This window comes from Genypterus blacodes, unplaced genomic scaffold (assembly GCF_046128005.1).
Source record: "Genypterus blacodes isolate CSIRO-AG114 ecotype Tasmania unplaced genomic scaffold, CSIRO-AGI_Gbla_v1 ptg000053l_1, whole genome shotgun sequence".
NCBI lineage: Eukaryota > Metazoa > Chordata > Actinopteri > Ophidiiformes > Ophidiidae > Genypterus > Genypterus blacodes.
The window spans coordinates 194,646-218,092 of NW_027466865.1; the positions used below are offsets into that span (position 1 = coordinate 194,646).

The following is a 23,447-nucleotide window of genomic DNA, read 5'->3' on the forward strand; positions in this document are numbered from 1 at the left end:
CACTGCATCAGCATTAGGATTAATTCCCAGACTCATACGCTTATCTACAGGATGTGAGGTGTTGACTTAGCATGGCTGATTCTATTTGATTTGGTTTTGATCGCATCTAATTATCATTGCTGCTTCTTTTTGTCTGACATCGTTTCTCAGAGATCAGAAATTATGTCAGCAGCAGATTATTTGTGGTTTTGACCTGCAATGAACTTACTAATGTACTATACTTAACTTCTGGTGCAGCTACAGAGACACGGTTGCAGCAACAAGTATTTTGTCCAATGTTGGAACCAGCAGCAGTTATACGATAAACTTATTGTTGGGAAACTTCAATGTATATTTTGGAATTGTAATTAACATATTGTATATGTTATATTTTGAAAGCAACTATGCTTTAATGTGCATAAACACATTGATCCGTTTCTATCTCCCTTGCTGTAGCACCACTTTGCATGATGGGTTGACATGTTGACCATGTGCACGTAAACGACGAATCAGAAGTTCATAGAGACGACTAAAAACGCAGAACCCACTGTCAGAAAGCTACAACCTTCTAACTTTTTAAACTTGTGACAGCTGCAAAGACCAACCAGATGTTGATTTCTGTGTGATGAGGGATTCTGAGCATTTTATATGCTTGGAGAAGCTATACCCATTAATCGCAAACGTAAACAAACAACTTGTGGAGAGTTATGAACCCTCATAATTATCTGTGCCTGAATTTCCGCCAAGATTGTTGGTTTATACAGAACACTGTGACGTTGAGGTTCTCTGCCAGTGGTGGCTCTAATCCTGCTTGAATGACTACATACTGTATATTCCACAGGGATCTGCCGTCTATGCCACCAGCACAGCAGGTACTGTCTCTCTTTAAGGCCGCCTTAATACAAAACTCTGCTCTGCTGTGATTGGCTGGCTGCTTCATGCATGAACTGGTGACAGCAGAACAGACTGAAAGAGATTCTGTCCAGACACTGTGTTATGGGGTAGTAGGCGGGTAAATTAACGTGTTGATGTTGATGTCAACATGTTACTGGACCAATCAAAAATAAAGCGCCCAGAGCCTTTCGGGACCTATGGGTTTATTTATTCAGTGTTTGTCTATAGGCACACATGGCATCTACCACTCTGTATTTGCTAGACCACAGTGGATTTCCCATGATTACACTGTGTCAATTAAAATGTGTTTGAGCGTCATGGTTACAGCTGCTTTAGGACAAATGAGAAGAGTTCCTCTCTGTAAATGATCAGCAGAAAAACATTCATGGTAAGCACAACTACATGCAGGTTATTGCAACATCAAACTGACACAGAAAACCACTCAATACACACACACACACACCCGAGTATGAATGTAGGGTGTGGTGAGCGTATGAAGTCACCAAAGGAGAAGGATTTTGAGGGAGTGATGAATGAGTCAGGATGTGTGGAGGATTAAAGCTGTTGGTGCACTGTGTGTAGATCTGTGTTTATGTTGTGTTTGTGCAAGTGTGTGCGTGGGTCTGGATTTGGATCCATTGTGGACAAGTCTGTGTTACAAATCATGATTCTGTGCAGCTAAATGTCCATTAAATGTTGACGCACTGCAAATGTTTACATTTTGACAACTAAATTTGTTAAGTGTAGTATGGAAAATAATCAAAAGAATAATCTGTAGCCGGTGTGGATGTATACAATACAACTTTCCTCATTTCCACAAGTACATTTGCTTTGTGTTGTAAGTGGAAATATTGAAAACTGTCAGCTGATGCTCCAAAGAGTGTATGTGTGAGAGTGTGTGTCTTTGTGGTTTAGAGGCAATATGAGGTCACATTCCCATGTTGGTGTAGGGAGGAACCAGGGCGTGGCTGAGGGCAGGAAGTGGAGAAGTCAGACCAAATTCTTGTGTGGGAACTATTTGTGTGAGAGTGTGTACGTGTGAGTATGTGGTTAGGTGAGTGTGTTCATGATGTGCTATGTGAACAGTATTTAAAGGGATGTTTTTCAGGGCAGTTTAATGAAATTACTTCCACATTCATGGATATCTGTTGCCGCTTTAGTTCAGCCTGCAGCTTAGAAACACAACTACAGCACAAATCCACTTTTGTAAAGCAGAAGTTCTAATATAGAAGTGGTTCTTCCTATAGTAACAAATAAAGGGAGTGTCTGACCAAAAAAAGACTGAAGCCTTTTCTGTCTGACAAAGAGTTGCCCGGGTGTACTGTTCAATTTTGCTTCCCCGCCAGACCCCAAAATCAGCACAAAGGCTCCTTCTGCCACCATCACTATTGTTCCTGCCGGCTTGTGTGCAGTGCCTCTCACTGTAGCAGACTGCATTGGATGTCTTGGCCACACACCCCGGCAACACACAAATTCTCTGACACACTCAACAGGCGCCCAGACAGAGGAGTTGGAGCAGAGGGAGACTGATAGTGGTCCTGTGTAGCTTAGTAAGTGGAGTAAAAGCCCTAACGCTGATAATGTCATGTATCATTACTGTTTTATCTCACTAGATAGAGCACCACACTACAACAAAGCGTTGATTCCCAAAGTAGACTGGTACAAACTATTCTACTCGACTGGAATATATGAAAACGCATCTTATTCAATCTACATGCAGTGTAGGCACTTGGAGATGAATGGCGATATTGTATGTGTTTGAACAATACTGAATATGAATTCCAGCATTCTGACTTACCCACACAGTCGCAGGTGGGAAATTCTGCCTGAAGGTCCTTAGACGGAGTATCCAGCAGGTTCTTGGTTGGGGTGTCAAGGTAGCGGAGAGGAGACTCCAGGAAGCCTCTGAGAGATGGAGAGGATGGAAGACTGTCCTTAGTAGGCGTGTCCTCCTCAGAATAACACGTGGTAGAAAGCACCGCCAAGCCCCCTGACGTCTCGATCTTCATGCGTTTAGGAAACGGTGAGCACGGTACGCTGAAAGGATCTTCCAGTATACCCGGCTGTTGCTGCTGCTGCTGCTGCTGGGCCAGGGGGTGTTCCTGACGCAGGGAAACATAAAGGGGAACCTCACTCTGTTCCTCCAATGAGCTCCCACAGGAAGTCTGGTTCATGGGTCCACCATTTTTTCTCTCTAACTGACCATCCTTATTGACATCAGTGCTCTGATTGACTGGAGCAGAAGTGGAGCTGGAGCTTTGAATGGTAGACGTTACAGGAGCTGTAGTGGTAGATGATGTGGGGCTGCTGTCCTGAGGACTGAGCAGGGATCCATTCACTGGCTGAAGTGCTGTGGGGGTCTCCCTCGTGGGCTGATTAACAGGTAGGTCTGGGGGTAAGTCCCCAAATTCTGCCTCAAACTGGCGGATCAATTCTTCATACTTTGGATCCACATTGACAAGGCTCTGTATCTGTGAGGTGCTAGATGGAGATGTGGAGGTTAGAGGTGTGGTGGTGCTGGTGTTGCTGGATGCCAGATTGACTGCTCCCTCTGAGTTAGCATGGGCTACAGGCACAAAAGGTCGGTGCTGAGTGCCCACGTGGAATGGAGTGTTTTCTGACAAGGCCGGAGTAGTGGAAGAGGGAGTCGTTGAGGAGTTTGACATGGATACCTGAGATTGGGCTGGGACAGGGAGGCCTGCAGCAGCAGCCTGAGTGGAGTTACTGAGGAGGGGCAGAGGAGGGAGAGGGAGAGAACCTGGTTGCATGCTGGCCAGGGCTGGAGCTCTGTCCATTATGAGGGCTGATGGTTTCTGTAAGCTGATCTGAGACTGAGGCAGGAAGGTTGGCATGGAGGCTTTCTGCTTAGGCTTCTTGATGACTATCTGTTTGGGTTTGGGCAGGGGAGGGCCTACTAACATCCCACTCAGAGTTTTGATGGCAGGAGAACCCTGACTGCTTTTCCTCTTCTTGGGTTCCTTGGGCTCCTGCTTGATGGCCAGAAGTGGCATGCCTTCCGCTTCCATCTGTGGCCACCATTTCTTCAAATTTTGGCAAACCATGGGTGCACGGAGGCCTGGTGATCCAAAACCAGAAGAGTTGTTAGAAAAGAGGTTCCTCTTGTAGTGAAGGTGCTGTTGCAGAGCTGCCTGAGTGGAGTGACTGATGGCTGCTTGGCCTGGAGACAAGGGAGTGCCAAGATAGTGCTGACCCTGCTGCTGACCATTGGCCATGCCGTAAGCGTGCAGGTAGTGCTCTGCAGAGTCTGGCTCCTGCTTTATCCTGGCCAACGGTAGGTTGTCCTGGGCCTGGATACCTCCATTCTGATTCAAGCCGAGATGCTGCTGGCCCGGTATTTTGAATGGAGCATTACTGAACTTTCCACTGGTATCCCCCAGAAGCTGTTTGAGCTCCGACATGGGGTCTGAGCTATTGCGAGTCGGAGCAGGACTGTGAGACTGGGACTCAGACTTAATACACTTCAGCCACTGGTTTCTCTGGTCAGAGCCTCCACCTGCGACCTGATGCCACTGCTGGGAATGGGGCCCAGTGCCTGAAGGTTTCCCCCTGCCTGGAAAGGGAGAGGTAGGGGACGGGAGAGGGGAAGCGTGAGGTGGCTGGCCCTGGGACTGAGGCCTGTGATGCTCACAGGACACTGGGGCCTGCTGGCCAGTGTGTAATCCTGGAGGGACGGATTGTGAGCGTATTGAAGATGAGTGGGGACTGGGTGAGGACGGGATCATGCAAGTGCCATTTGGGGCTGGAGGGGGAAAATTCTGGACATGTTGATGGTGATGGAGGTTACTGTTGTAGAGGGGCTGGCCTTGGGAGCCCACAGCCTGGGGACCAGTACCAGATAGCTGGGTCAGGGCTTCTATGGCAATAGCTGTCTGCAGGCTTATATTCTTCTCCTTGGCTATGGAAAGCACCTGGGGAGAGCAGGGGATCGGGGGCTTGGAACAGGACACTTTCTCTGTGTGAGGATTTTGAGATCCCTGGTATGGAGTAGACAGACAATGACCACCATTCACCTGTGGGTAGGACTGAGACGGTTGTTGCAAATGGGGCTGCTGAATTTGTGGCTGTAATTGCAAGGCAGGATCAGCCATCTTGCAGCCAGCCGGATCCCCACTGGCTGCCAACTTAATCTTCTTCTCTAGCCACTCAAGGTAGTCTGGACAGTCAGGCCCATCACAGTTACAGTTGGGAGGCTTGTGTCCATGCTTAGCTTGGCTAAGTGCTGTCTGTAGGGTGTTGAGATCTTCTGGAGGTTGGCAGCGTCCCACAGCAACGTCTGCAGAGCGTCTGGCCTGAGTTTCCTCAGCACCCGTCTCCAGGGTGAACTTTTCATAAAGCTGGGCTGTATTAGGCTGCACCTGGATGCAGGCGGAGGAGGAAGTAGGGGGCAAGGAGCCAGCGATTGCAGAAAAAGCCACCAAATTGTGGGCATCTTCCATGTCTGCGTGGTGGACAGCGTGTTGGGTGTCACTGACCTTGACTTGGCCTGGCACCCAACACTGCCTTGGAGGAACACTTCCTGCCCTCTGCTGCTCTGTTTCCATAGATGCCTCCTCATCACTATGGTAGCGGTTCACCCCATTGGCCAGTTCCCGGCTCAGGGCGCCTTCCTGGAGGCGGTCTTGTGACCCAATTTCCATCTGACCTCCTCTTCTGGGGCCATCCACTGGTCCGACTTCCAAAACAGTCTGAAAGAGAAACACAGAAATTGATTAATAAACGCAAGACTAATAAGCAAAGCTACAGTGTCCAATGTGCATTAAGAATGATCTCACAGGGATGCTCCAGAATATTCATGTGAACACATGTGAGTCAGCACTGCTCCTTGTAGGTACTATATTCCATTAACACTGACATTTACTCTGAAACGTAGATAAAAACAATTCAAGAAATTCCAGAATCCATTCCATTCTTCCCCACTCTCAACCAGGTTTCTCTTACACCCTTCTGACACACTGAACATACACACTGAACATACACACTGCTGCAGAGTCAGGTCAGGAGCACCCCAGATAACTCGATCAACTATTGCTTCAGTGGAGTGATTTTACAAAAATAAAATGTACTTGAAGTCACAAGTGTATATCCAACTGGTGTATTAATATGTATACTCAGTAAAACAATACACAAATCTGAGTGTAAGCCAAAAAACTGTTGTCCTGGGTTTATGAGCCTGGCTCATTTCTCTTTACTTAAATCACTATCATTCAAATAGAAATACACAATAGTAGGCTATCATTTAGTAGTATATCGCCTATATTACTATTATTAAATTGCTCTCATCTTTCTTCTACTAGTGCAGACACCAACTTAATATAGGTGACTTCCTGTTGCTCTTTGTAAAGGGCATGGGGGACAAAGTGTTCTCAGTATGCTGAAAAACGTCTTCAGCAGCAAAATGCAGCTGAAATGAAGGTTTCTAAAGATGCAGCACAATGTTCTTTGGAGATATTTTCCATAAAGTAAGCAACTTTCATCCAAAACAAGACCTAAAGTGACACCATAAACATTAAGACATATGCTTGTGAGAATGGAACAAAGTGCACCCTAAACCTGGTAAGTAAAGTTATAGCCAGATGAGGATTAGCAAACTGTGGCCTTAATGGGGGAGAGAGAGCGCCGCAGACTTGGCCAATTACCTTTTGAACTGGTGAGTTCATATTCTGCCACAGCTACAGAAAAGAATGTTCACATTGATTTTGCGGCTATGTCAATGAATGACACCACCTCGCAGCAACATTTGCATTTGTCATGGAGTTATGGGAGTAGCTGATCACAAATCTGCTTAAATAGCCAGTAATCCAGAATTGCATATGATGAAACATTTGAGACATAGAAGATCCATTCTCAAACATCACAAGACACTGTCTGGGATGACTCGATGCAAAAGTGTGTAGAACAGAGAAGCCCATATTGAGGATGTATGGATGAGTTTTGACGTGCTGTACATTGAGTTACCTCCACTCCACCGGTTTTGATGCCCAATGCCCAATATTTGATTTAGTTTAACATATGAATGTTAGTCCGAAACAGATCTGTCTGTATTCGGTATTCTGTATGCTATTCCTACGGCCACAACATCAAACCAATATCTTCCAAATACATGTCACTTGTGCTTAAATGCAGCCTGAGTGAAAACTTGTGTAAAGTTGTTATTGTACTGTTTTTTTACAAAACAAGAGTAGGCAGGATTCAGGCTTGATGGACCTCAAAATCTACACAGTACAGCCTCTGCATTGCACCTGTACATATATTTTGGCCAAGCCTGAAGCTCCAGGTGTGTCTGACCGCGCTCATTTGAAAGTTATTTTGTTATATTTCCCTGCGTGCAGACGTTGTTTGCCAAGATATGCAAACCCGGCTGGCTATCATAGCTTATAATTAAATGAGACTGAGGAGGAACAGCAAACACAGATAATCCAAGGGCACACTGAGAAATCATTGACAGAGTTCATGCTGTGTCTAAACAATGTGTCCCAACAATTCTAATAACCGTAATAATAAAAAAAGGGTAGATGTATAACTGAAAGGACTGCATTTGTGTAGTAGCAGAAAACAGCAATGTTCTCTGTATCTTCTACCTGTTATTTACTATTAACAGACTATTAAGACCTAAATCTGTAAGTGTGCTCCACCAAACCTTGAAAAGGACATTTACATCCAAAAAACATACTCAAGATAAAATAAAGCCTCTGCACACACAAACAAACCTCATAGCAGCTCCCAAGTCTGCCTGAAAAGGAGATCTCACACACCCACACAAACCTGATCCAGATAAACCTGAACTACCCGGTCAGAAAAAAAGAAAACAACTCCTGTTTGTAGCTCTGTCAGCATTGGACGGTGGAAGCGAGCGAGACGTCCGGCCTCCCCATCATTTGAATATTATTGAAATAGGTCTTTGAAGTGGCTAATTACTGGACAGGCAGTATGCTGAAACCTTTTGAATACACCTTCTGCGCCGGGTGTCTGGTGGAGGTCCCAGGGGGGTGGCGGCGAGAGGTGGTGTGTGTGGGGTTTCTTTTGGGGGGGAGGGGGGGATGGGGGAGGGAGGCAAACAGCCGGCGTGTAATACGTGAGAGGCCCCATGTCTGCACTATCGAAGGATCAGACGAGAAGGAGGAAGAGGAGGGGGGGGGGGGTGGAGTTACACACGGCAGTTATGAGAACTGCAATGTTGAAACAGTGTGTCTACAGCGCTACAAAGCCGAACCTACAATCACACACGATCAGTCACGCTGTCACACGCTTTTCCTCTTTTTCTCAGAGTTGCACGTACTAAACGTTGACCGCGACGCCATTACAGACGTCGAGCAGGCGCCTATCAACAACAACAACCCGGCTGAGGACTATGCTCCACTTAGCTGGGGCAGGAGCTCTGGAGCCAACATGGCCAATGACAGCTCCTTTAATAACAGAATAATCTGGGCTTTATTTTTGCACGAGTGCAGTCTGCTGGTCCGGGCGGACTGCGCACTCATACCTGTAGGTGCTTTACAGCTCGCCGGCTGCTTTTGACGGTGCAGACCACGTGCTTCCACAAATATTTACACCATGACGGAGGGTAGTTAGTCTCTTGCCAGGAGCCTGTCTTTCTTCTCTCTCCCACACACACGCACATACACACATGCAAATAGTACAAGCTTGACACACACAAGCGCACCCAAAACATTGAACACGCTCAACCAGAACAGACCTCACTGAACCTGCTGTGGCAGTGGCGTCGGCGTGGGAGCCCTTTAAACGACATTTAACACTGCAACTACAAAACAAAGCACCAGGGGATTCTGCTGCTGATCGTAGTAGTGAGGAGGTTCACTTTGGGAGAAGACAGCTGAACCTAAATCCACACACAAATTCACAACTACCCCCCCATCCTCCTCCTCACGCCGTCCCTCCCTCCCTCTCTCCCTCACCCCTTCCTTTGCTGCCGTGCCAAGGAGGAACATGAGGCAGAGGCTGTGACAATATGAAGCCGACCGAGAGTCCGACAACCGGCGGCTGATACTCACACGGTCCTAGAAGACGTCCAGACAGAGCGACCGGTCCGATAGCAGAGGGCAGAAGAAGAGAGAGCGAGAGCATGAGAGTTGTTTGCCGGCAGCACCAGGAGCAGTCTGTCCTCGGCGGGGTTGTGGACCCTCGCTATTCCTTCCAGTCCGTGCGGCACACGGACAGAGCGAGTGCTGGAGCACGCACGCACGCACGCATTCACGTAACACACACTTCCCCCCCAGCAAAGCGCACGCTTTGCTCCTTCCTCTCTCTCTCCCCGTCTTTACAGCCGGCACTCTCTGTTCGCTCCTTTTTCCTCTCTCATTATCTCCCTCTGCTCCTCCCTTCCCTTTTTCAATATCCCCTTTCTTTCTCTCTCCTACACATGCAGTCGGCTTCTCTTCGCAGCCCCCACCTTCCCCTCTCTCTCTCTCCCTCTCTCTGGTTGCTCGCTCGCCCTCCCTCCTCTCCCCTCCCTCTTGCACGCAGCCTCTCTCCCTCCATCTCCTCCCCCCGCTCTCTTCAGTGTGTGCAGAGCGAGAGGCCATTATCTGAGCCACAGTGGGCACGTACGATGGAATGGAGGAGTGTGCAGTGAGCAGAAACAGAGAGAGAACTGGGGGGGGGGGGGGTGAGCGAGCAAGTGAGAGAGAGAGAGAGAGAGAGAGAGAGAGAGAGAGAGAGTCGGTAGTGGCGGCAGCCTAGGAAACAGCACAGTGCAGCAAAGCTATTACCAATAAGAAGCCTCTCTCTCTCTCTCTGTTTCTATGCATACCCTTCAGCTGCATTGGACTCCATGATATGTAATGTGTCTGCTTTGCCAATGGAGGAACGTCCAACAGTGGTCATTAATGTGACAGAGAGAGAGAGAGAGAGAGAGAGAGAGCTGTACACGACCAACAGCTATGAATCGAGCGAAACATATTTGCTCTCGAACAGCGTCAACGGGAAATTAAGAAGGTCGGCGTTAAGTTGTCAGTTTACGCCTCCTGATTTTTCTTTACGACACTTTGTTTCCACGTTTGGGCGTCCGGTTTCGGTTTCAGAGGAGATTTGAGCGACAGTGGCTATCCCGTCGCCATCTCCACTTTCACACGCCTGTCACCCAACAAGCGTGGAGTCGTATCACCTGTGGCTGATGATCGCTCGCTTCCACCGCAGCAGGCAGAGAGAAAGAAGGGTCAGCGGAAGGAAGAAGAAGAAGGAGAAGAAGAGGACGAAGACGACGCCGGCTCTCAGGCCACGCTCACTCTCTCTCTCACCGGCACATTGGGATCCAAAGGATACAGACGAGGATGGAATAAATCATCCATCCACAGTGCACAGCGCCCCGTATGCATCCACCTCCCAGCCGCCGGCGAGTGATTGCGACAGAGATTACAGCCAAGCTAGGACAGTGGGCGGCTGTATGACATCGACGAGGGAGAGGAACAGGACGGAATCAGAGGAGAAGTGAAAGGAGGAAGACGGTGAGGACAGGGAACTCTGGAGGAAACGGTTTATGGCCAGACAGAGAAGTTCGGTTCATTCATGTGACTTTGGTTCTGTAGTGAGGGAAGAAGAAGGTGAAGAAGAAGAGCGTTTGGGGAGGAAGAGCGAAACCGGTAGCCAAAGTCATGGCAGGATAATTTGCAGGAGATGGGTCTCTCCTTCCTCTTTTCCCTCCCCTCCTCCTCTCACCGGTCTCGTTGTGCCGTTTCCTGCCCGGGCGCCACCATCATTATCACCATCACAATCATCATCATCATCATCACTCTCGTCACAACCGCGGGATCTCGCCACTCGCCGGCCAGTCGGCCTCCTGCTGTCTCTTCTCGTCTTTGGGACATTGCTGTGGTTTTGGAGCAGACTGAAACAGGAAGAAGAAGAAGAAGATGGGGAGAACATGGCCGCTCACTCGCGCGCTCTCCCCGTGCAGATCGTACTCAGCTCCTACGCAGTTTATTTTCTGATGTTACCGAGCTCGTTTGCGCGATGGCTGGATTACCTTCAGCAGCTTCTCTGCGTCTCTCTCCTTCTCTCTCTTTTTGTCGATCTCTCTCTCTCTCTCTCTCTCTCTCTCTCTCTCTCTCTCTCATTCTCGGTTTGTCTCTCCTCTTTATTTTCTGAGCTTATTGCTCTTCCGTCCCCACTCTTCCAAACGTACATGCTCTTCGGCCCCGTGAATTCTGTGTTCCGCCACTCGCTCTGTTTCCGTTGCTTGGCGTATTCATATATACACACACGCACACACACAAACGCACACGCACACCCCCGCGCAAAGATAAGCGTCAATCCCAAAGAAAAACACGGCGCAGGCTAAGCGGTCTCAGGCAAGCAGAGGAGAAGTAGAGCGTTGGATCACATGACCGGCGGGAGCCAATGAGTGAGAGTGAGAAGTGAGAGCAGTAGGAAACGCATGTGGCGATGACGCAGTGATGTCATCATCAGTGTTTCCCCCCAGACGCCCGCCTACACTGCTGTGTGGGCATGTTTTATTTGAAACTACACTACTACCACACACACACACCAACACACACACACATACACACACACAGTGACACAGCTTTTCTAACAGGAGACTCGACTGGACTTAACCCCTGAATCACAAGCTTTCCATACACGCTTCCTCTTTTCAGTGAAAACAAAAAGACTTTTCTCTCCGTCGCTGCTCTGACCAGAGACGAGGCACATGGAAGCTGTTAGCGCTCTGAAAGCTCCACCAGTAGACCAACACACACCAACTTTCAGCTTTTCATATCAATATAGTCACAAACAGAGCAAGGGTTAGGGAACCAAACCGACAACCTTTTAACTCAAAAGCTATTGAAAAAATTGTTGTTGTTGCAGCGCCACCATCAGGTCGATTCATGTTTTGAGCGTATTGTAACATAGCGAGGTCGATTTCAGCCGACTGACTCATTCAGGAGATAAAGCAGCTTTAGAAGAAGTATGAATCATTCAACCGTGGGAGTCAATTATCACACACAAAGCAAGGAATAACCTGGTTGGTGGCAGCGGTGAATAAATGACATCATACGGCCAGGACCTTACGCAGCAAAACCACAAAAACAGTCAGTACATTGATTTTCCAGCACAGTTGAGTCAAACAGAGACAGAATACAAACCTGAACCAACCTGAGAACATGTGTGAACGTTAAGAGGAGACGTGAATGTAATCACGTAAAAATAAAACACATCTTTATCTTTATTGTTACACAGCTTTAGTTTGGGACACGAGGTGGAGCTGATGACTTGCAGCAGAGAGACGGCGCCCCCTGTGCTCGCCGTGTTTGCCACAGCCACGTGCGTCCGTCGTATTTATCCACAAAGAGAAAATGTCAGAGAGGAGCTCAGAGTCGTAGCTGAAGCAGAGTGTTTGAGTGTTTGAGTGTGTGTGAGTGTGTGTGCGCGTGTGCGAGTGTCGCTCTCACACATTAACACATTACAATAGAACCTAAAGGTACAAAGTCTGTAACCTCAACTTTTTCCTATTTTAACTCACTGAACAACAATTATTAACTCATACTCAAATCATTTACTACTTTTAGATCATTTTAGAATTCATGTGAGTCTTGTTTTCACAAATTTCACAGAATCAATGAATAAAAATCAATCAATTCTATATTTTTCCCCAGTTTCTTTTCATGATTCTGGCTGAAAAGGCGGTTGTTACAGACACTAAAATAAAAGCCAAAATCAACATCATCAACAGCAAAACATGACTTCAGAGCTTCGGGGCCAGAGCTCACACCACATGTAAGCCTTTGTATCTTCATTGGGAGACCAAGACAGGTGAAACTAGAGCAGAACAAGAATCTCTCACACTTACGGTAAACCTGCTATAACCCGGCATCGCCTCAGAGAATCCAAGTCACACACGAGCGCTTCATATCCACGATCCAACTACACACACACACATACCGAGCACTTCATAAGCATGTAGGCAAATTATCCCCAGCCGTTTCTCTATCTGTGTGTCTCAGAGGAGGAGGAGAAGAGCTTTGGCTGTAGGAGGGATGACTGACAACAAAAGTCCATCCTCAGCTCTGTGTGTGTGTGTGTGTATGTGTGTTGGCTGGGCTCGTTATGACTAAAGCCTGACTCATCTGTGTCGTTTCTTCCAAACAATGAGCTCTGACACACCATAAACGGAGCAAGTGCACCATCAGCAGGCTGCGACGCATGAAAACACACACATTACAACACAAAGAGTTCTATTTCTCCAGCTCGCCGTCGTTTCACCGTAAAGTCTGATGTCATTTCACCATCTCAGCCATTTCTCAGTTTGTATGTGGGAGGAAAAACACATGAAGCAAGCGGTCACATGACCTGACAGGCGCCGTCCTCGCCCCTCCTCCCAGCTCTTCCTGTCAGCCACTGACCCCGCCTCCAGACCTCCAACCCCCCTCCCACTCCCCTCTCTGACCGCCCCACACACACACACACACACATTACCCTGCAGCCTAATGGCATCAAGGTCATCTGATCTGACACACATTGTGACTCTCTCCCTTCCTCCACACTCACACGGAGGCAGAGAAACACACTCGCACACACTGCTGCAAAATCACGCAGGGCAGCACAAGCAGGCACGCATTAATGATTTTTCCTCACACACACATACACACACACACACACACAACATGCTACTATGCATACAGTATTGGATTGTTCTTTCGGGGTCAGTGGGTTTAAGGGGGGGAGGGGCTTGAGGCTGCAGAATAGCACTCAGCACATTATATTACACAGTGTGTTTGTTTGTGTGTGTGTGTGTGTGTGTGTGTGTGAGTGTGTGTGTGTGTGTGTGTGTGTGTGTGTGAGAGCTCTGTTTAAAATCAGACTCAAAGCTCTGATTGGTTGTTTCATGTCTGGTTTGCTCATTTTATAAACATTGTAAAGGTGTGTGTAAAGGTAAATTAAATAGCTTAATAAAATCCATCAACTTTGTATGGAAACTTTAATATAAGAATGCGTCATGATATCAAATACATTCTACAAAATGCCCCCAAGAAGTTTGTACGCTGACAAACATTTTAAAGAATCTCATATATGAGAAAATCAACAATGACAGACGTTAAATCGTCCACATGTGCTGAGGAGGACGCTCCAAACTGCAGGCTGTTTAAAGGCACAAATAGAGTCTGTGCAGCAGCTACACTGCATAGAAGCTGAACCCACAGCAATATAAAGAACATGTTTCATTACTTCCACTTCATGGAAGCAAATGACGACTTTCCAGTATTCTGACATTCGCTCAGGGGTGTGTAAGTCTGTAATGAGCCCAAAACTGCTGGAGGCGTCACCTTGATGACCTCGCACCTGTCCGCCTGGCCTTTAAGGTTTTCATCTTTCTCTCTTTGTGTCTTTCTGCCTTTGACATCTGACCCCCTCCCCCTGGGCAGGGTGGCGTCAGGTTCGGGGTGTGTTTGGGTGTGTTTAATACTACAGAGTGTAGGGTATCCAGCCTGAGTCACAACTCCTGACACACGGCACGTGCAAGTCAGCACGAAAAGCCCAGCTGGGGAAAGGCCCCCCCCCGCCCTCGCCCCCACCACAACCACCCCTCCCCCATCACCGCTCTTCTCCTTCCTCACAAAGAGAAGGGGAGGAATGGTTGGAGAGGGAGGGGAGAGAAAAAGGGAAAGGTGGTGGTGGGTGGGCAGGGTGGAGCCGCCAAAAAACACTCGACGACGACGCAGAAGGAGCAGGAGGAGGAGGAGGAGGGTGCTGCTTTTAAGAGGCAGCTCTTTGTGTTTGTGGTATGGGACATGAAAAGAGGAAGAGGAGGAGGAATGTAATCAATATACAGTATAGGAGAGACAAAGACGGAGGGAAATGGACTGAAAATGTCCGAGGTAGAGAAAGGAACATTATGTACCACTGTGCAGCAGGTTGACATGAGAGATCAAATCTGATTGGACAGTGAGCTGACCATTAACAGATCACATAATAGAGTCAGGTGAAAGGCACTAAAGCCTGAATAGAAACCGATAGAAACCCAGAGAAAACCTTCGTGAGCTCTGCACAGTGGCTGCTTGCCAGTCTCGTCTCTCACAGGAGATGGGCTAAGATTAGCTTCCCATATGTTCCAGTCAGGCGTAGCCAGGCTTAAAGGGCCAGCGCACGCCTGTGTCAGTGCTCAAAAACATTCACTCCAACTAGAAACTCACGTGTGGGCTGCGTTCTAAGTGCCCAGCGAGGCGCCGCACGCTAAATCATCTACCATCCAGGTCAAGAAGCCTGTTGAATAATTCACAGAGGAGGTGGGTGTATAGAAGATGGAGGCTGGATGATGTGGGCTCCATTAAAATGTGTTTTTGTTACTGAGCAATCCATCCATTACACTTTGTAACACACCAAAGCCTCCTCCTGCACTTTAGCACTCTCCTGGTCTTCACCTTTTTAAGTCATGAGCCTCGTCTGCCTCTGAAATTACTGTTTTCATGTCTGTTGCGATGAAAACTCCAGCAGCTGTAGCGCTGTGCTCCATAAAACCCGGCACAATCCGGATTCCGGACTGCGTGAGGCGAGTTCCCAGAGGGAGCGGCAGAGAATCCGGCAGAGAGGTGAGAGTTAAAGCGCTGGAGCAACAGCTGAGCGCTCCTCCCCTCCCCCTCTTCCGTCCATTCATTTTTTATTAACTGCGGCACCGAGCGGCTGACAGCCTCCTCTGACATCAGACACCAGGCCTCCAAACACCCTGTGAGTCCAGGCCGGGACTTAGTGCAGGCTGGACGACGAGCAGCGCGGTGGACAGACGCTTGTTGACATTTGTTAGAGATAAAAGAGGACGTGGATCTGTGCTGATATCGGCTAATGACTGAGTAATATCGACATCTGTGATCGGACGTATGTAAATAAACATTGCGGTAAAGAATTGATCTTATTGGCTAGTATTTAATGTATGTTTGAGCTGTTGTATTTGTGCTTTGATTTGAGTAATAATTAATTATTTTCAGTTTACCACTCAGGATTTAATGCTATTCTTTGTTAACTGTCATCTTTTCTAATAAAGTTAGAATCAAATCACAAGGACATTAAAATCCACAACAAGATTTGGACATTTTTTTAATTAAACTTCCTTCTTGCAACACTGAGTTCTCTCTTGAAATATTATATGACTATTACCTCATACATCTGATATCATATAAAGACAAAACCTTTATTGCAGTTGTTTAATGATTTTGCGCATTGATCATATTTCACCTGAAGTTGTTTCATTAGCACAACAACTTCAAATAAGTTTTATTATGGGGGAAACAATGTAATGGTTATTGCAAAGTATTAGGGCTCAGACCAAGACACAAAAGTGAGATCTTGGACCCCCAAAGCAGGAAGAAGAAGATCTGTCTGGAGACCCGAGCTCTGGTTTGTCAGCTTTGCGAGCTGAAGTTCAGCAATGAGCGAGTGGAAACACACGGAGCCGTAAATTAAAGCCACGCTGAGTGAAAACGGTGATGTCAAAGCCTCCACTTCCTGAGTTTCAATTACACACACACACACACACACACACACACACACACACACACACACACACGTGGGTGCCAGCCAGTGGGTCATGTGACCAACCTCAAAGGATGGGTCTAAGCTAAAATTAAAGCAATGATGTCATCAGTCATTCAGTGTTGCCACGGAAACTAGGTCACTGTTAACCATTTGTGGGGATTTCACACAGCGCTGTGTGCCGCATGTGACATATGATCATGTACGTGACAAACTTCAACCTGCCGCGATGCCTTCGAGTGTTTCTGCTCTGATTAGGTGTTTTTCCCGCTTCATGTTTACCGTTTAACTTCATCTGATACACGCAGAGGAAATCCTGTGCCTGAGCGGTAAGGCTAAATCACGTCAGAGCACTCTTGACTCGCATCCTACTGCGGTAACCTTTCATCTCGCCTTCACTTCGCGGGAGGAAAGAGACTCACGAGACAAACACGGGGAAGAAACGCTTGAATAAAAATAGATTTTAAAGTAAATCAGTAACAACTCCACATCTTTATAGACCTCAAGGGGTGGACGTCCACTCAGAGGACAGCTGGGTGTTTACATGGAGCCCACAGCTGCCAGGGGCCCAGGTAGCTCTGAAACTTTAACCGATCACAGATTTAGCCCAAATAACAAATCTCTCCAAGAAAGGAGAGAAAGAGCGTCTGATGACCTGTGATGGGTAAGCCACCTTGAAACCTTTTCAAGCTACAAGCTACTCATGATTTAAAGTACTTCAGCTGTGGCCAAGCTACTCTCTTCATAAAGTAGTTACAAGTTCACACTGATTTTTGTGTGTGAAAATGAGAACTTTACAACAAAACAAAACATGAACAATCTTTGTTACAAAATCATTGAATTCAGGGAGGTGACGGGAAGGAGTGATGCATGCTGGGATATGTTCAATCCTCAGACAGTTGGCGTGTGTGTTTTGAATAGTATAGAAACAGTAGCTGAGTAGTTTTCACCAAGGGGAAAAATAGTAAGCTGCTGGAAAAGCCACATTGTTATGTAATAGTTGAGCTACTGAAAAAAGAAGTTGAGTTAGTAGCTTCACTACTTGCTTGAGTATTATATAACCGTCCAACAACTACACATTTAGAGGCGTAACAGATCACATGCCATCCATCACCCTGTTGTGTGTAAATGGTGAGTGTGTGTGTTTCTGTAACCAGGGACACAAAGACGCCGCAGAGTACAAACACAGCAGCCATGACCCTGGACAAACAGCAGCTCAGGACGCAATGCAAACGTGCTTAACACACATACGGCGCAGCCAGGCGATTCCTTTCCCGCTCGCACCAGATGGCGGTGTGCAGCTCTCAGATAGAGCTGCGACCCAGACGCGGCGGCAGATTAGCGGGAGCTTAGAGCCCAGAGACACCGTACATCAGCACAACGCAGCTCCGTCAGCCTCACGTTTGACTGACTAACCTACATTTCCAGTCCTCCTTCCTCAGGCGTGCGTCTATGTTTAGCCAGCGCGAGGCGAGCGAGCAAACGTGTACAGTCAGATCAAAGCCTGTCCTCATTCCCGCTCGGTCAGTCATTGCTGACTTAATCCTCTTCCTCTCAAAATCTTCACCGCTACAACGTCCAACACACAGAAACACAAGCGCGCTGGAGAGCAGCAGGTTCCTACGCATGCGTGACCCACTAACTTTTACTCCCTTTACCTCATTTGACTCCAGTACATGGGAGAAGAAGGACACCCCCCGCAGGCTCCTGAGCCGGCGCGTAGGCTTCCTCCTCCTCCTCTTCCTGATCCCACCTCTTCCTCCTCCTCTTCCTGGCCTCTACACATGCCTGGCTCTGGCACCAATCAGCGGGCAGCGTGGGACGCTTTAAACTCGAGGACACCGCCACTTCACGGCTGAGGCTCTACTCACCGCGGCTCGTGGTGGGAAGCTCGGGAAAGAGGAAGACAGAAGCCTGTCGCGCCATTATTCCTCTCCACGAGGATACCGGGGCGACTGTCAGGGGTGACTGTTGCATTCACCGGCAAGAGCGAGCGAGGTAACTGATATTAGAGCTAGTTTTTGGTGAACGCGCGAAAACTCGTAAACAGAGGAGCCTCCCTACATGTGAGCATCAAAGCAACCATGGATACGGACAACACACACACACACACACACACACACACACACACACACACACACACACAGAAGCTCAGTATAAACCCAACGCCCTCTCTCTTACCTCAGTTGCCACTTGAGGGTTTGCCAAGCCGCCTCTACCGTCGTCTTCAAAGTGTCCTACCTTTAACGGAAACAACAGGGAGGGTGAGGAAGGAGAGAGAGATGGGAGGGAGGAAGAGGAGATGGATAACAATCAATAGAATAATGCGACAAGATCGAGCTCAGCAACAAGCACGAGTCTGGAACGCAGCACTCCAAACACACGTGCCAGCCTACACGCCGCCTTGGCTAATACTCAGCAAACGCACAGGAATTCAACATTTGTCTCTTTCTCGCTATTTCGCCGGCGCCGAGCACGAGCCGGCACTTCTCTCCGCCTGCCGGGGGGGTTGGGTAGGGGGGGAATTAAAGAGACGGCGAGGGGGTTAGATTTCAATTATGAGAATTATGTAATGTCTGTGTGTTCCGACTTGGCCCCAGCCCCCCCCAACCCCCACCCCCCTCCTTGGTGCACAAGGCAATTTGGTTAAAGGGAGAGACCGGGAAGCGCTCGGCGGGGGGTCAGCGGGCGGCGAGGCAGGCAGATGACTGCTGCAGTAAAACAATAGCGTGATCGTATCTGGCACAGCGTGAACCCTCGCCTAAGGTTGTCTGTCCCCACTGTTTTGTCTTCTCGACCTCTTCTCCCACCCACCCATAAATCCCAAAATAGTCTTCCTCACGTCTCTCTCTCTCTCTCTTGCTCGCTCTCTCGCTCTCTTTGCTGATGGATATTTACCCTCCAAGCCTCTGAGCCACCTCGGTTTGTACTCCACCGTCCGCCGGCCAAATCCCCATCAGAAGACTCCAGCTCCCGCTCGTCTTCACCTCTGTCCCCTCTGTCCCTTTCTTCTCTCTCTGGCTCTCCCTCTCTGGCTCTTCCTCTCTCTCTCTGCGTCTCTCTCGTCTGTGCTCCAGCAGCCCATTCAGGAAGCCATCTTGTGTTTTTAATCCTGTTTTACATGAGCTCTAGTACGCACATCTCTCTCTCTCTCTCCCTCTTTCTCTCTCGCTCACTCACTCAACCCCCCCTCCTCTCTCTCCCTCCCCTGCTAGTATGCCAATAGGTCTACCGCACGCACACACACACATACACACAAACACACACACGCAAGACAGATTTTTTCCTGTGATCGCTATCACTGCTGCTCTACACACACACACTCTCTCCCTCCCTCCCACTCCCTCACTTTTTCTTCTCTCTTTCTGCACAACGCGAATGCTTCCCCCGCAGCAACCCCCTCCCCACCTCCCTCGTCAAACATATACACACTCGCCAGCAAATGTACACACACACGAATGCACACAGCTCGCCGGGGAGACGTCACACTACAGATAGCACACAAAGGCAGCGCCGTCCAACCAATCAGAGGCTGGCCTGGACTCTGCTGCTAGGGTGAAATTGCAGGAGAGCGTGCTAGCGAGGGAGGGAGAGGGCGAGCAAACGAGAGAGAGAGAGAGAGAGAGAGAGAGAGAGAGAGAGAGAGAGAGAGAGAGAGAGAGAGAGAGAGAAATACAGCTCATAAGAGGAGCAGGTTTAAAACAGGAAAGGTGTGTGTGCTTGCCTCTGTGTGTGTGTATGCAGCACTATAAAGATAGGAGTGAAGGTGGATGGGATGTGTGTGTGTATGTGTGTGTGTGTGTGTGTGTGTGTGTGGGGGGGGGGAGGTCTCCTCCATGCCTGTCAATTATCTCCTCGAACTCGCCTTCCCTAAACAATGCCTCTGGTATGTGGAATCACTGTGCACCATCTGTGTCAGGGCTGCCTGCAATAACTGGACTGGACTGCATGGCGCTCTCTCTCTCTCACACACACACACACACACACACACACACACACACACATACACACAGCTTCAACCCTGACAGGCAAAATGCACAATTACACAGCAAAGCTTGACACAGAGCGAGTGAAGGCGCCGAGGCAGAGCGTGGCCGCACTCACGTTGGGACATAACGCGACACAGTTACATATTAGCGACACGTTTGCCACTGTCGCTGGGTCACAAGATGCCAAACTTTGGCCATCCTCCGCCGCGATGATGGCGTACGCATCTACAAATAGATGATTTATTTCTGGGAATAGTGATCTCCATCGTTCACCTGCGGTCGGTTCAGAGAAGTGTACGCGCCTGACGCTCTTGTTGTTTACATGCATAGAGTCAGAGATCATCCCCAGCTCGCAACGCTTCAACTGCACGCCCGCACGCATTCTTCCCAGCTCTGAACATCTTCAGAGGAGCCGAAGGGAAACACTTTGGTCCCAACGTGCAACAGAGTGACGCTGGTGTGGTGGAAGCCGCCGACCAGCTTTGATGAAAATAAAAATAAAAAAATAAAAAGTCTGTCATGTTGTGAAAAACAAGAGAAACGGCTGCTGAGAGGAAACACCAAGCGACGCGTCCACCAGACAAGTCAGCGAAGGTTCAGGCAGGCTGGCGAATGAATTCAGGGCGAAGTAGAGAGAGAGAGAGAGAGAGAGAGAGAGTAAGAACCAGGGAGAGAGAGAGAGGCGAAGCAGCTAAGCAGTGACACAGCGTTTGTAGCGTCTGAGGCTCTTATATGGCCAGGAAATCCCCTCTGCTGACATCACGGGGGCCACGTGTGTGTGAGCATGTATGTATGTGTGTGTGAGTGTGTGTGTGTGTGTTTGACAGCAGGGGCGTGTTTGTTCTTAGGTAGGCATTCACAGCGACTGCTGGTGGTGGAACTCCACGCTCACTTGAATGCCTTTTTGATTCAGGCGACGGAAGAGCAAAACTATGCCGCTATAGATTAGAGCTCAATACTTTTCATTCATGAACGCGGGAGCAGAAGCTGAAGGACGGAACAATGCATCTGAAGAGGAAATGACTCGTCGTGTCGGCCATGTAGCAGTTTGTTCTCCCTTGAACAGTCTAGAACAGTCTCTCTGTTAAACAGCTGATTCTTCTTTACGATGTTGGTCTGAGTTTGACAACATTTATGTTAAATATCGTTTAAATCAGCGATGAATATCAGCCAGCGTCAGTGAGGCTCTGATCAAACTTAATGATACATGGAAGCGTCTAACGTCCTCATAGCATGAACGCAGACACGCACGCGGGTCATTGGTGAAGGAATGGGTACGGGGGTCAGTTTAAACCCGTTTATATCTGCAGATTTCATTCATACAACAAGCAGCATGGACCTAATCAATACATACTAATCAACACATGTGGGCTAGAGGTTACAGTCAAGGAAAACAAAGCAGAAATAGTGATATTCTCTTTATATTATTGGTAGTATTTTACTACTATCAGTCCTCATTATTTTAGTATTAAGGCCACAGAAAATTTAAAAAGAGACATTTCGAGAATCAAGTTGTAATATTTGTTTTGAACGCGTCTTGGGTGTTATTTTTACACTATATTACTTTGCTGATGCTTGTTGTTAGTATCCCCTTGTGTTTACGGTGTTAAACATCGTCAAAGTGTCAACATGAGGTCAGCGCCTATAGGAAAGCATCAAACCTATCCATCCTGGTTTGTGATTGGTCCAAATATTTTACATTTGTGTCCGCAAAGTAACGTGTCTCTTCAGGCTCTGAGATCTCTGCAGCGTCTCCTGTGTTGACCGGACAGCCTGAGCGGAGCTGCTGCTGATGTTCTTGCTGAGCAGTGGCCACAGGAGAAGATGGAGGATGTGGTTGCCAGGCAATAGGGACTCAGCTGCTGCATCCATGCGAAGGTCAGAGGGCAATCAAAGCAGGATGTTGGGGGAGGGGCACCGATGGATGTGTGGTCAATTGGTAACAGGGCGGTTGTGAGACGCAGCTACACACACACACACACACACACCTCTACATGTTACAATAAAGCTGGAGGGCCACGTTGGTGTTGGATTTGAGCAAAGTGGTGTGCTAGAAAATCATGAAATTCTGCAACATCATCTGCGTATCGTTACAAGATTCAGAAACGTTGAAAGAGAAATATTGGATAAATATAAATCACAGGGAAGCGGCGAAGCTTTCAGGTCGCGCTGGGATTTTGTCATACACGTGTTGTTGTTGTGCGGTGACGTTACAAAGATCCAATAAAGAAGCAATCTTTAAAATGGCTAAACGTTCTTCAGCAAAGAGCAAAGAGTGAAAAGGAGAGGAGAGAGAAAGTCTTAGGGTGAATGGGACAAGAGTTCTCCAAGAGTTCAGTGGGAGGAAAATGGAGGCTGTAAACTTCTATTACCTTTGCAGAACAATGCAAGCCTCAGGAAGAGACAACGGTCACAATTAGGAAGCCTCATTAATCTGCTGCAAAACCTTCACTGCCCCTCATCATCACAACAGATACACCTCAAACTCCTCCAGGCTGCTGTCATCCTCCTCTTCATCATTTCTTATTTGATTTGAAGAACTTTGCTATACGTGATTAGCATCATCTTTCTATAGGTGAAATAGAATGTCTTTAGTCACTCGACACTTCAATTATTTGTCTGAACTGTATGAGGGAAGTGACGTCTTACGGCTAATACGAGTCAGCGAACAAGCTGACATCATGTCCTTAATGAATCCTCACCCACGGGTCACCAAAGATGGAGACGTCTGGTCACATGACCTCCGTCCTCACCACTTTATTCATTCAACTTAGCTAGCAAGCACTCACATTAGCTGGCTAACGAGCTACTTACACAGACATTGTTCCTAAATAAATAACATTAAGCTCTTTGTGTATCTAGAACTTCAATGTTTTCAACATTTACTGCCTGCCAGTATAATTGAAGTTTTAACATGCATGTAATCGAGTAATAAGAGTTTTCTTAGACAAGGATGAACATCAACATTTAGCTAAGGACAAGAAACGTTTCCTTTTTTAAAATCAGTTACCTCTTCGCCAAAAATCAGTCAAACCAAAACCATGTGCCTAAACTGTAAGGATATATACCTGTACACATTGATGTACA

The 23,447-nt window shown here is 47.8% G+C and overlaps 1 protein-coding gene across 4 annotated transcripts in view; it reads right to left on the reverse strand.

Moving 5' to 3' along the window:
• tet3 (tet methylcytosine dioxygenase 3) overlaps positions 1-19,484 on the reverse strand; it is a 33,101-nt gene extending 13,617 nt beyond the window's left edge. The window contains exons 1-3 of one of the 4 annotated variants that reach the window (XM_076151138.1): positions 19,270-19,484; positions 18,553-18,612; positions 2,672-5,579 (exon numbers count right to left, since the gene is read on the reverse strand). In XM_076151138.1, coding sequence (XP_076007253.1) covers positions 2,672-5,531 — 2,860 coding nt within the window. In that variant the 5' untranslated portion in view covers positions 5,532-5,579; positions 18,553-18,612; positions 19,270-19,484. Of the gene's footprint in view, positions 1-2,671; positions 5,580-7,601; positions 7,856-8,903; positions 9,487-12,697; positions 12,880-18,552; positions 18,613-19,269 lie in introns of those variants that run through there. The other 3 variants (XM_076151135.1, XM_076151136.1, XM_076151137.1) reach the window with 3 other exon arrangements.
• Positions 19,485-23,447: the final 3,963 nt, after the last annotated feature.